At 35.4% G+C, this 14,964-nt stretch overlaps 1 protein-coding gene across 1 annotated transcript in view; it reads left to right on the top strand.

Annotated features, from left to right (window-relative positions):
* NMNAT2 (nicotinamide nucleotide adenylyltransferase 2) overlaps window positions 1-14,964 on the top strand; it is a 260,278-nt gene that overhangs the window by 55,205 nt on the left and 190,109 nt on the right. The window contains exon 2 of the mRNA XM_074222211.1: window positions 3,232-3,360. Within this exon, the coding sequence (XP_074078312.1) occupies window positions 3,276-3,360 (85 nt within the window). The 5' untranslated portion in view covers window positions 3,232-3,275. The remainder of the gene's footprint in view (window positions 1-3,231; window positions 3,361-14,964) is intronic.

The raw sequence follows: 14,964 nt of genomic DNA, 5'->3' as shown, positions 1-14,964 counted from the left end.
GAATTTCCTGCATTTGCTATGTGGTGGACATGAACTTTTAGACAATAGGAAGAGATCTCAGAGATCATCTAATACTACTTTCCCATTTACAGATGAAAGAGATTAAGAGATTTATCCAAGGTCACAGAAGGGGTAAGTAGCAGAATTGGATTCAGAACACAAGACCTTTGATTCTCAATCAAATACTTTTTTTTTCTCATTAGCTTCCTTTCAACAGAAAGCAGTCATGAAACAACCTGAACTTTGAGCTCTTGGATTAAATTAGATTACTTGCATTAAAATCAGCATTAAGTGAGAATAAATTATATATGGATATATTTTGTTGTTGATATGTATATATATATATTAATATATATATATATATATATATGTTTATATAAAGAGATGAGTAGTTAGGTGGTGTGGTGGATAGAGCACTGGGTTTGGCATCAGGAAGACCCAAGTTCAAATCAGGTGTCAGACCCTTACTAACTGTGTGACCCTGGACAAGTTTCAGTTTCTTCATCTGGAGGAGGAGAAGAATGGAGAAGAAAATGGCAAACCACTCCAGTATCTTTGCCAAGAAAACTCCATTTTGTATCATGAGTCAGACATAAATCAATAATGACAACAAATATAAAAATACATACATACATTCATACATACATATGTGTGTTTATGTATACAAATATTCTATAGCTAATGAATTCATCTTATTACAAGGCTGAAACTATACTCTTGATCACAGAACTATAGCTTTTTGTGAAATCCTTATTATTTGTGTCCTTGAACACATGGAAGCCATTAATTTATTGCTCAAAACCATCAACCTGTAACATCCATTTTGCAGAGGACTTGGACATTAGTTGACTGGAAGCATACTGAATAAATTGATCAATAGAAATAAATGAGCACCTAAAAGGGTCATTATAAGAACATGAGAAGTAGCCTGAAGCTGTTTGCATGGGCTTGATAGGATAACAGATGATAGTGGGCACATCAGAATTCTAATAAAAATTTAATTCATTCAATTAATTTCCCTTTCAATTCAACAAACATTTGTTAAATTGACAATTTAAAGTGTGAACCTACTGGATTGAAAATATCGTGGTTTTGGAAGATAAAAAGGGAGGCATCATCTAAGAAAAGAAAGTCATATACTAGTTTGTCATTGCTCATTGCCATTGGATATATTTTTCCTTCCCACATTGGCTAGGGATCCATGAAAAACTGTATATTGTTGTTGTTCAGTTGTGTTGGACTCTTCATGGCCTCATTCAGATCTCCTTGACAAAGATGTTGGACTGATTTGCCATTTCCTTCTCTAGATAATTTTACAGATAAAAAAACTGAGGGGAAACAGGGTTAAGTGACTTCTTCAGAGGCACACAGCTAGTCCTAGGTCAAATTTGACCTCAGGAATATGAACCTTCCTGACTACAGGCCCAGCACTCTATTCCCTGTACCACCTACTTGACGATGCTCACTGTCATTGGATATTTTTTTTCCTTCCCATACTACTAGGGACCCATGATAAACTATATATAGGCTGAGACATTTTCATTCAGTCATTTGTTGAGTACTTACTAAGTGCAAGGTATTACTTTTTTAAAAAATTAAGGCAATGGGCAAAGTCACATTAGTGTCCAATCACTTTAAAAATTGTATCTTACCTGTTTTATTCCAAACTTCTTTTTTTTTTTAATGGAATGACTAGACAAGACAAGATCATGCTAATAGTTATTTGATCCCTAAAGAAATCTACCAACAGAGAATCTCCTTATGTAAATTTAAGATAGGACCAGAAAGCTTTTTATCATTAACTACAATTCTTATATTATCTTATAAAAATTGCATATGTTTACTTGATCAGTTTGCTCAAGAAGGACTGAAGGAAGCTAGCAGTTATTTAGCACCTATTATATGCCCAGATTATACAGCAAATAATTGTCTAAGAATGGATTTAAATACTCCACACATCACATCACCTAGCTGCCTCTGACACCTATCCCTACTGGTGTTGGTTTGACATTTGAACTAAAATAAATGGAAAGGAATAGGAGAAAAAAGCATTTATATATCTCCTACTATGTATCAGACACTATGCTAAGGAGTTTACAAATATATCATTCTATCCTCACAATAACCCTGCAAGATAGGTACTGTTATTTCACTAATATTTTTTGTCTAAGAAATGTGGCTCTGGAAATGAAAGTGTTTTCATTTTGGTTCTCATTGTGAATATCTCTCTCTTTTCCTCTCTCTCTCTCTCTCTCTCTCTCTCTCTCTCTCTCTCTCTCTCTCTCTCTCTCTCTCTCCCTCTATCTTTCTCCCCCCTCCCCTTCCCTCTCCCTCTCCCTATCAGTATAAATAACGTTGGCTTCTGGTGATGGAGAAGTTCCCACTGTCCTGGAAAGAAGCACTTTTTTTAAGTTGCTCAGACTTATCTCCTATAAAAGGGATTTGATAACAGTACATACGTCACAGGGTTGATTTTTGAGGAAAGGTTTTTGTTTTTGTTTAACTATAAAGTGCTGTGGAAGTGTGGGTTATTAATTCAGCCTAGGCAACATTGCTCCGGGCTGATAGCATAGCTTCAAGCTAAAATAAGGAAAAAGTACATTGTTGGGAAAGGAGCCTTGCCCCATCTCCACCTTTCCCCAGTCCTCCAATCCCCTAGCAACCACTAGGTCATTGGTACAGCTTCAGGTTTAAGCGGCAGAGTCTTAAAGAAGAAGTGACCATTGTTGACAGAAGAGGCAAGAAATAAATATGCGTGTGGAACAACAGTTTGGAATCATCGGTGAGAAGGCAAACAGAGGAGTCAAGAGTTTCCTGTCATATGAACAATAATACAATAGCATTTGAAATCGAAGAATTTTGAATTCGAATCTTTTTTTTTTTGGTATTATGATTGGCAAAGAAAGCAGGGACATGAAGAACAGTTTGGGGGTTGGGAATAAAATCACACAGATGTAGGCAGGAAATAAAGTCCACATCCGTAACATTGGAGTTGACAGATTCTTGCCCTATTTCGTCAGGTAGAAGTCTTCTTAAAGACAAAATAGGAGAGAAAGAAAGGACAGGAAGGGGAAAGATAAAGGAGGGAGAGGATATCAGTTGAACTTGGGATCTTCCCGGTACAGTAAGCGTTAAGGGGAGGAGAGGTATGACGCGGTTTGCGTCTGGAGCAGCTCCTTAGAGTCCACAGCATCCACAGACTGAGCCTCGCCTTCCTTTCTCCCTCTGCAGACACACCGAGACACAAAAGCCAGTGCGAGAGACCCAACAGCACCATGACCGAAACCACCAAGACCCACGTTATTCTTTTGGCTTGTGGCAGCTTCAATCCTATCACCAAGGGGCACATTCAGATGTTCGGTGAGTCTTCCAGCCCCCCCCCCCCCAAGCTCCCCGCCCCACCAGACGGTTTCCTTTGCTCCCCACACCTGTGTTTTCCAATGCGATTGAATTTGCTGGCGTGTATTCCATTCGGGTGGGCGCCACTGGGCTGTCCTTCTGATCAGGAGAAAGCCACATTCATTTATTGCAGGCCACATGGATGCATACGAAGGACTCCTTTCCTAGGCTTAAACAGCATCTGCTTGGTCTGAGCTCAGTATAAACGAGTGGGTGGCGGGGGATGGGTGAAGTGAGGTTGGGGGGGGGGGGGAGATGGTTAGTTCTGGACTCGCCAATTCAGGTGGAATGGATCCATAGCAAGTTGCTTTGATTACTCGGTTCCCGGGGCTCAGGATGGCGTAGGCGTGGGACCAAGGAGGGGGTGCGATGGGATGGGGAGGATGCTTGTCTACGATGTACGGAGAGAGTGAAGGAGTTAAATAATCTATTCGCACCAGGGACGAACGGACACACACACACACACACACACACACACACACACACACACATCACAGATGCTCAGGTTTTCGAGATAGGGATATCAATTGATTAAAAGATCGGTAAAAGGTGGGAGCCAAACTGATGAAAAGAGAAAGAGTGAGATGCTTAAATAATATCTGATCTATTTGGGATTATTGGAGACGGGAGGTGGGAGATGGTGAGTCCTTCACCGATCTGGATTTGGACTCTGCTACCAGCTGCATTGGAAGGGGAGGGATAGGGGTTGTCAGAGGTGGACAGTTCCTCAGGAGTCGGTGTTAATAGTATCAGTGTCCGTAGTTGCGTCAGTGAAAAGGGGATCTGAGGGATGGTTTGGAGTTTTTTTTAATGTTATTTTATGTTATTTTTCCCAATGACATGCAAAGATGGAGTTTTTTAAATGTTAAATTATTTAGCTTGACTTAAAAGGTTAGAGAGTGTGAATGGGAAAGAAGAGGAGAGGAGAGGAGGGAGAGAGGGAGGGAGGGGGGAGAGAAAGAGAGAGAGAGAGAGAGAGAGAAAGAGAGAGAGAAATAGTGTATGACTGTTTCTACTGGTGTTAGTGGGAAGAAGATATGTGTCGGTAGGGGGTCTCGATTAACCATCGATAGATGGAAGGCGATTTCTCGGGCTTTTATAGACTTGCGCTGAACACAGAAATAGGTGTGTTTTTAGGCCCTTAAGGGGGTGTCATAGTGATCCAGCACCGAGCAGAAGTCAGGGACAGGAGTAGTGAAAGATCATTGTTTTTCCGGGAATGCAGGAGATTTGAGGAAAAGGTTTAAAAAGGACAGAAGCCTGAGAGATGAGGGTTTGAGGCCGCTGACCCGGGCTAGTCGGAGAATAGTCGCTATCCAGAGACTTGGGTGCTGAAACGCTGGGAGAGACGCAATATTGGGTCCAGACTCACACAGACACGTGTTCAACCACAGAGCTCGGGTGTGGGGAGCGGTTTTACGTTAGAACATGGTCGGAAGTGTATATATACGTCTTTAAGTGTCTTTTATAAAGATCCATAATAACATCAGTAAAGACCTGGAATAAGAAAATAAGAAAAAAACTGTTTTGTGGAAAAAGCAAAGGACTGAATCAGACCAACACTATTTATTATTTTTTCAACAGTATTCACTTAAAATAGAGAAGGGATAAGGCCAGAAAGGATAGGAAAGAATCAATGGAAAAAAAAAATTCAAAATCAGTTTCAGAAGCACAGAGACCAGAAAAGGACATATATTACTGGGTACACAATTCAAGCTTGACTTCCTATAGGTTCTCTCATTTTAAGTGTTTATTAGGAAACAATTGTAAAACATACCTGAGAGGAAAAAGATTTAAGCAACAGACTTTGGTGTAGGTTTGAGGAGTTATGTATTAGCCAACAGTGTAAGTGGTGAGGTAAAAGGGAGTCAGGTCCGAAGAGAATTAAATGTCCTTAATTCCCTTATATCCTACCAGTTCCTGTCAAAAAAATAACTTTTTTAGGTTCAAATTAGTAGATAATATTTATGGTATTCTTTTATGGTTGCATTTGACAAGATTGTGGTTTTTTGTTTTGTTTACATTTAGAGAATATGACAAATGGATTAATGTATTAAAGTATATTTACAAGAAGGTGATTTTTGCCTCATTTCAGTGTTAGGTTGACACCTTAACTAAGAAAGGAAGAATTTTTTTAACCCATTGAGAGTTTACACTATAAACCCAGAATTTATTTCATAAGCACTACACTTTTAGGTTGTTGTTTTTTTTTTGTAAGGCAAACGGGGTTGGGGTTAAGTGGCTTGCCCAAGGCCACACACCTAGGTAATTATTAAGTGTCTGAGATGGGATTTGAACCCAGGTACTCCTGACTCCAGGGCCGGTGCTTTGTCCACAATGCCACCTAGCTGCCCCTAGCACTACACTTCTAAAAGTCTACCTTTGTCCTCAATTACTTCAGCAAAAGTTGATCAAAGGCTATAAGAACTCCCATGGTCAAAAAACTAAAAAGACACACTAAAGCTATCTTTGAGATGTACCTCAGTTCCATAAATTAATCTGATCCTGGACAATGTCCCAGTATTAGTCTGTAAATATGAATTATAATATCTTAATATGGATTATAATATCTTAAAAATGGTACTATACTTAGATTACTGAATTACTGTGAGATCCATGATGGCCATTTTATAAATACTTAGAGTTCTTAAACTAACTTATCTATCTGCACACACATATACACATAGATATGAAACAGAAAGGATATACTGATGAAGAAAATACAAGCATTGATGAGTGCATATCTATTTAATAAATATAAAAAAATTTATAACATATATGCAAATGAATTTATAGCATATGTTCATAGATATGTATATATCAGCTCTTCCAAGTGGATTTTAGTGAACTTTCCTTCTTTCATTTTTTTTCCTAGTACATTTTTCATTTCTCTTCCCTGATTTTGCTCATTTCCTTTGACATTCTTTATTGATGAACTTCATTCTATTCCCTTGGTCAAGTAGGATGTAGTTGCTTTTAGAATTTATCAGTATTAGAAATACTTTATGAGATAGAAGGCTTCTACTTTCAGGGACAGAACACCCTGGATGCTTGCTCTGATTCCTTCCCTGCATGAGTACATGCCAAATCCAAGGTAAAGAACGAAGGATTCTGTTATGGAGCTGCAGAACACTGGCCAGAGGCTCAGATTGCAGATGAAGGACTTTTACATAGGGGATACTGAGCAGCTGTTCCCCTCCAGAGAGAACAGTAAAGAGGACTTAACTGGATCTAGTTAGGTACAAATAAAAATTTGTGAAGGAAAATTTGAATCAACATACTTGACAAGTTTGTCAATGGAAGGTAACAATAATATCTGGTGCTTTTAGGTCATTCTTTTGAGTGTTATGAAGAGATACATGAAAATGATGACAGTAACTACAGTGATATTAATGCATGTACTTTGGTAAAGGAAACAGGGCATATATATATGTATTTGCATATATATATATACATGCAAAAAAAAAGGCTATATATTTTAAATAAATGTAAAGAAGATTGTGGGATCTGGGGAAAATAGTTAAGAATAGGATAGAGATCTATTTTGCTAAACCCAATGGCAGTGTAATTATTGACTGACCTTGAGAACACATGATTCTACAGCCAGTCTGCTTTTTCTTTGCTTCATTTGGGTTTACCTTTAACAGAATAGAATGATGTTGCACATCAATTAAATGAAAAGAATTTCCCATTCCTAGGGAAACTAGTGTTTGCTTTATGAAGCTCTCTATGTTCTATTTTATCACAACTTACATTTAAATTTTTGTTAAATGAAAACAAGTGTAGTAAGATATTCCCTCAATAAAGTTGCATGAAACTTGTAATTAAACAAAGTCCCCCTCCCCCTAGGATTTAATGCTTAGTACAAAGTAGGAACTCAATAAATGTCTATTAAATGAATGAATGACTTTGAAATGAAATGATTTTCATTACATTTCTGTTGTTTATATTTCCAACTACTCTTTTTGTAGTCAAAATAGGGAATAAAAAAAGTGGCATTCAAAAAAATAGACTATCTCCTTAAGGTTATGTTACTTTCTGATTCTATTTAGTACTTAAATCATTCTTTCTGTTTTTTAAAGAATTTAAAATGATTTTTATAGGTCATTCCTTCAATATTAAGAAAAAATGGGTATTGCTGTATCTGTTTGGGTTTTTTTCTTTTGGTTGTTTGTTTGTTTTGACAAAAGAGTAGAGTTGAGAATTAGTGCCATGGGACTTGTAGCTACATAGAGCTACTCATTCAAATAGTGAAAAAAATCCCATTATTTCATTCCATATATATATACATAATAGCATTCAAGAATATTTCAATCACAACTTGTGCTTTTGGAAGAAAACTTCAATTCTCTGAGAATGTTGAATTTCATGATCTTGCCTATATTAGCTTTGACTTTAATCAGCTCCATAACTTATGGAGCCTGGAAACATTTAAATTGAAGTACTTAATGGTTAGTAAAAGTACTATATTGGTATAAGCCAACTTTTTTGTATTTGGGCTGCTGTACCTGTCAACTGATTCCAGAATGAAGGTAAAATTCTAAGAGAATCTTTTTGGGTGAATGGGGAAAAGAGGAGTTTCAGAGGACAAAGAGAAGGAATGGTTAATTGAACTTGACTATAGTAAAAAATGGTGAAGGTAGAAGATTTGGTCAAGGCTGAAACATTTTGGATGCATTAGTGATCACCAAATTACTGACTGCACATTCTTTCTCCTGCTCCATCAAAAAATTTCAAAATATTTTTAATTTTGAGGGGGAAAAGTTGAATTAGTTATTTTGAATAGACAGATATATATATATATATTTATATATATATATGTATGTATGTATATATTATTTCTCATGGAAAATACTGAATTGAATTAAATACATTTTGAGAGATTTGGAAACACTGTCCCAATTGTAAAGATGTACAAGCAGTGATAGAATTTATGATTAAAGAATATTGAATATAAATAAAGGATAAAGAGGGACGGCTAGGTGGTGCAGTGGATAGAGCACTGGCCCTGAGGTCAGGAGTACCTGAGTTCAAATTCAGCCTCAGACACTCAATAATTACCTAGCTGTGGCCTTGGGCAAGCCACTTAACCCCATTGCCTTGCAAAAACTAAAAAAAAAAAACTAAAATAAAGAATAGAGTATTGAATTATCTATATCTTTATCTATGTTTGTGTGTGAATATAAATCCCAGAAGAAGGAAAACTTCTTCCTCACCTGTTATGTATGTTTATTATAATGAGATTCTAAGGAGAAAAAGAAATCCCAAAGTATAATACTAACTTATATTCCCTAATAAACTTTTGTGTTCTGTACCATATTTGATACTAATAACAAGCCTTTGAGATGAGACTTGTAAATGATGTCATTTATCCAAATTCACAAGGAAGTAGTAAGCAGGTATAGAAACCAGCATTCCTAATTCAATATTCTCACCCAAGAAGTCTAAGTCTCTTTTCAACTATCTTCTACCTCCTGAATATTGAAGAATATGAAAAAGGAAGACCCTCTCTACTTGGGATGTGTTTATTTTGCAGTTAACAAAGTAATACTTCAATACTTTAAAACAAATATCAAACCCCAAAAAACTCCCCCCAAACTCAATTCATTAACATCCTTAATCACATTAAAATGTAATTACAAAATAAAAATACAGCACAGAGTAGTTGACATTTTTTAAGTAAATATGCAGTCTGCATAGAGCCATTTCTATTTGAGTTTTACATCACTTCTGTAAAGGATCTGAAAATTCATCAATGTGGGTATTCTCTCCATGAATATACGTCACAATCTATTCACTTCTTTTTATCCTAGGTGACTTTTGTCCATGTTTTCCCCATATATATTCCTCACCCAACATACTGGGGTTATCCAGTGGGTCTCAACGTTACACAAGTACCAGTATACAGGAAAATATTACTACAAAAAATAGGGGTTTTTTTTGTTTTAGGGGAAAATTTTGACAATTAACCAAATGCTATTTAATCTGCTCTCTTTCTCTTATTCAGTCTTGAGACTAAAATATTATTCATTTTCAGTGTCTGCTTCAGATGTAAGTTCTAATAGTTCAACTCCAGTCTATTCTACTGCAAAGCATAATCTGAACAATAGGCATTTTAAAAAATTATTTGGTTTTTCTAGTTTGGATTGTTATACCTGACTCTTGAGAGGTTGCAAGTTTTACTGAGGAGGCTCTGCTATATATCTGAGTAAGACACCAATAGTGTGATATAATCTGCAAAAAAGAACATTTGGAGGACCTCACTATCCCTCTTCCATTTGAATTCTGTGTTTGTGCATCTTCCATGGCAGAGTTTTTCATCTTTAGAAAGCATATGCCTTTCTATTTTATGCTTTACTTGATATTAATAATCAGAGGTTTATTAAAAAAGTAAAATTAGGCCCAGAGAAGCTAAGTGACTTGCCCAAGTTTGCATAGATGAGTAAGAAGCAGAGTCAAGATTTGAACCCGGGTCTTCTTTTTCATTATATTTTGCAATCCTTTTTAAATGTTCATGGGAAGAACTTACTTATTTAATTCTCATGACATGCTTTATGCAAACTCATTTTCCCCTCCATTGCTTTTTACTCATATTAGAGGAACCAGTTCATAATTTCCATCACTCTCCTTTATGTCACAAATGAATTTATATTTTAAACTAGTTTTGCTTTTTACTGCTATTCCTTACTTGTCAAGGATCATGAAATCATGAAATTAGAACTGAAAAGGATCATAGGGAACATCTAGTTTGACCCCCTTCATTTTATAGATAAAGATATTGAGACTCAATCCAATGCAGTATGATATAATACAATAAACATTTATTAAGTGGTTGTTTTGTTACAGGAACTGTTAAGCACTGAGAGTACAAATAAGAAAAATGAATTTAAAACTTAATGGGGGCTCTTTGAATTGCCTTTAAGGACCTTACATTTTATCAAATTTAGACAACATATAAAAGGAGAGTGTAAAGGATGGGGGAAGGGGGGAAAAGAAGATACTGGGAATAATTGTGCTGGACTCAAAAATGAAGACGTATTGCTTGTGGGAAATTAAAAGTTATCTGGGCATTTTTTAAATGGTGACTCTGGGAGAAGTTTTTTGCTCCATTCTCCATGTCACCAGTCAAAGGGTCGGGATACAGGAAACAAAACTGATGTAATCTCTGTGATGATTAGTTTCCTGATGATGAACTTTTCCTGAAGGGAAATTTGGAGAAGTATGATGATGATGGCATCAAATCCAAGGGGGGCAACTGATGTGAAATGAAGAAAAGTTAAATGACTTGCCTAAGGTCTCATTGATGAGGCAGTGCCAGCATTCAAATTCGGGTACTCTGATTCAAAATTAAGCCTTTTCCTTTAATACTTCCCTAAGTGATGAGATTTGTAGGCTTCATTTTGGTGATTTATAACAGAAAATGGTAACAATATGTATTAATATTTGTTCATTTATTCACTTATTTTTTGGGGGAGGGGTTATCTTTTTAAAATGAGTCAGGTTAAAGCTGTTTTTATTGTAGATCATATATTTTCATCATCCTTACCTTAACAACCTTGAATAACTCATATCTATTTCCAATAATTTTGTGTCTGTGTGAATTACTTTTTTCTTTTACTTATAATATTATGTAGTTATGTCTTAAGCCTCCTGAATCTCTTCTAGAAGATGTATGAGGATATTGTGTAATCTATAAACCTTTAGACTCTTGTTTCTTGATTCTAAATTATATTTTCTGACAGTTTCTGCCATCTTCTCCTACACCCATCTTTTCATTAAAGTCACTGAACAAAGCTATTTCAAATAGTGTATATAAAGCTTACATTGATTTAACTTAGAGGTCTTCTTATGATGATAGCTTCATAGATATAGAGCTAGAAGGGAATTTACTTTACCTCTTACCAAGTCTTAACACAGAATTGCTCTACCTCCTCCTCTTTTGAAGCAGATTTTGGTGCATAAGTTTCAATTATCTTTATAATGATCCTTTTGCTTATGCTCATCATGAATATTGCTAGGTAAGATAATCAAGTATCTTATAAGATGTGGTTTCTTGTTGCCTTTGAATATATACTAAAATAGATTCTGCCAAATTGTTTATTTGTCCTTCGCCATCCTCCAATTTAGGTGTAGCTTTCTTGTATCTTCTGGTTTCTTTTATAATTAGAATGTGAAAAATTGATGTGATTAAATTCCATTTATAACTTTTGTCCAATGGTCAACATTTTGAATACTAATTATTATGTTTTAATGTTACAGATGGTCTAAACTTGGCTATGAAATTCTTAGCACTCTCTGTGTCCTTTTATTATGGGACCATGGTAGAGTGGGAAGATTGGGAGTAATTTTGTATTTTTGTTCCATGAGTTGCTATAATTAAAGATAAAGCTATCACCTTGAAGCCAACCTAGTTGAACTGAAATTCTTTGCCTATAATCAAACTCTTAGACATGATATGTGGTCTAATGATTCTTAAAACCTTTCTAGCATAGTAGAATCTTTGAGCCCCAACTAAGCATGGTATGTTAAAGCAGATGAGTAGGACATTTGTGTAAGAGAAAGTGGAGTTTATGAATTTAATTTCCTTTGTGGCTTAAAATTTAAGACAAAAACAACTATGTAATCTCTAATATGAGAATGTAGAATGTGGGAATGTAGAGAATGTAGAATGTAGAGAATGTAGGTCCCTGCTTTGCCACTGTAACAATATTTCAATTTGCCATCCCTCAGTTCTACTTCTCTATAATGAGGGGGATCAAACTAGATCAAGGATTCTTAAACATTTTTGGTTTGTTATGGATCCTTTTAGCAATTCAGTGAAGTCTATGTAACCTTCTCTGAATAGTGTTTTTAATTGCATAAAATGAAGTATGTAGGAAAACAAAGGAAAATATATTTAAATGCAATTGTAGATATATTTTGAAAAATATGTTAAAAAGTCAAGGATTAGATGAAATCTAACTTTTTTTAAATTCTATTTTTCTTTGAGTAGGTTAGTAATTTCCAGTATCAGTTTCTTGCTTTTAAAATAATGTTTGCTAGAGGATTGATTTTGTTGTTGGTTTTTTAAAATATAATTCTAGGTTAAGATAGTATCTGTAGAACAATTTAACTGGATTATAGAATGCAGAAGCAATTTGAGCCATCCATACATGATTTGCTTTGCTTTATTTGCATCACATGATTGTATTGGGTAAAAACCTTTTCAGTTCTCTATCCACATTTCCCCTCTATTTCTCTCCTCCAAAAACATGGTTTATGTTTTTTTAACCAAAGAAAGGATGCTGAGGGAATGCCTTACCTAATCTAAGAAGTCCCTTGAAGGATAGAATATCTGAAAGGGAATTATTGCAATTAAAGCTCTCAGCAGGATCCAGTTGGATTGTTTTGAGCTGCATGTCCAAGAAAGACATGGAAATACATTGACTTTATGGAAATTGGGCAATAAAATAATGAGGAAAGTTTTATCTTTTTGATTGAAGAGGCCCTAAAGTTGATTACAAAGAGTATCTTGAATCTAGGTAATATGCTGCTGACACAGTCCCATAAGCAATTTCAGTAGCTGCCCCTCACTGTGGTAGCAGCCAGTAAACTTTAATGGATAGGTTGGGTTCTCAAACCTCTGGCTGTGTTAGAATCCTTCTGATGGGAATAGCACAAATGAAGCATGTTAAATGATGGTAGGCTCCAAACCCAAAGCTATCTCTCTGTAGGATGCTAGAATGATTGCAATAAAAAATGAAATACTTGGTCAATATACCAATTGTTTTCTTCATGCCCCTCATTTTCACATCCCCTTCCCCCACTGATTGAATGGAGTTTTTTTTTTGGTTAGCATTATGAGATTATTGTTAAAAGCAAAATCTTTTCCTTTCTAAGATCATTTCCAAATCAAATAGCAGATCACAACAAAGACAATGATATAGAGCTCTGAATAGCTTTCCTCCCTTTTCTTCCCCTTCCTACATTTCATTTTAGTTGTTCAAATCTTTAATGAACCTCTGAGTTTTGAGCTATCAGAATCAAGAAAATTATGGGGGGGCAACTAGGTGGTGCAGTGGATAGAGCACTGACCTTTGAGTTGAGGATCTGAGTTCAAATGTGACCTCAGACGCTCAATAATTGCCTAGCTGTGTGACCTTGGGCAAGTCACTTAATCCAATCGCCTTAAATAAAAAAAATTTTAAAAATTTAAAAAAGAACATTATGAACTCCCTGGAAAAGTTTAAATTATTGCTTATTAGGAAAATCTTTTTTTTAAAAAAGCATACTAATCTTAGTGTGCTGTTTCAACATAAATCTACAAAACCAGACAGGAAAAAGGAATGATTTGGTGAGAATGAACTGAAGAGCATTACCTGTCAGCACTTGAATCTAGGATTCTCCATTTCAGTGACATTCACTGATATTGGAGGGGAAATGCTAGGGACAAAAGGGAAATATATTTTATATTGCTTGCATTGGTGCTGCCAGAGGTTGGGAGAGCTATCTATGGATTTCTGTACAAATAAAAGAGAAATTTATATGTCTTTAGGGGGTTGAGAGCTTAAAACACACACACACACACACACACACACACACACACACAAACATTCACACATTTCTACTTAAGTTTAAATATCATAAAATATGCATTCTGTCAATGATTTTAGTTTTTTAAGGAATTTTAGTTTGTCATGAATTGGTAATAAAAATCATAAAGAAAAAGAAAGAAGATCAAATCCTATGATAAATACATTATAATAAGGAAAATTATTGTTGAAAACAAATTTTCAAAGACCTAATTTAAAACAGAATTTAGTACAACAGAAGAAGTCACTAAGATCCACAGATCTTGTTGTAATTGAGCTTGTTCATGCATTGTTATAGAGAGCATTTGGTTTTATTATTTGGTTATCTTTATTGTTTATAAAATGGCAGCTAAGGTGATACAATGAATACAGTACTAGTCCAGGAATCCAGAAGACCTGAGATTGAATCAGGACTCATACATTTCCTATCTTTTTGGTCTTGGGCAAGTCACTTAACCCATTTGCCTCGGTTTACACAGCTGTAAAGTAGAGGTAATAATAGCACTTAGAGAATATTTGCAAAACAAATTAGCACAATGTTTAGCAAATTCTGTCAATGCTAAGCTCATAGAGCCTAAGATTCACTCATCACAGATGTATTAAGAGTCTGTAAGCTCTAAAGTGTTGTAGATACTGAGGAATGCAAACATGAATGGTACAATCTCTGCCCTCAACAAATTCTTCTAAGGAGAGAAACAGGATATGTGTACAGATAGATGGGAATATATTATAAGAAAAGATGAAGCAGGTTCAGCAATGCTGGAGGTTATTGTTAGTGGGTTGTCTAGTAGGATTGGCACCTATCAGATATTCCAAAAAATTTCTATTTCCATAACTATTTCCACAGTCACTTTTTCCCATTCTCCCAGATCTCTTAACATATTCCTTTAGTATATTCAGATTTCCCCTAGAAAATTCACTTTTGAAAGCAGTATCAAATGAATATTATGAAATGGATTTCCATTTATAACATTTTAAGTCTGTTTTCACATCT

The sequence above is a fragment of the Macrotis lagotis genome, chromosome 2 (genome assembly GCF_037893015.1).
Source record: "Macrotis lagotis isolate mMagLag1 chromosome 2, bilby.v1.9.chrom.fasta, whole genome shotgun sequence".
Taxonomy (NCBI): domain Eukaryota; kingdom Metazoa; phylum Chordata; class Mammalia; order Peramelemorphia; family Peramelidae; genus Macrotis; species Macrotis lagotis.
This window is presented reverse-complemented; position numbering and strand designations above follow the sequence as displayed.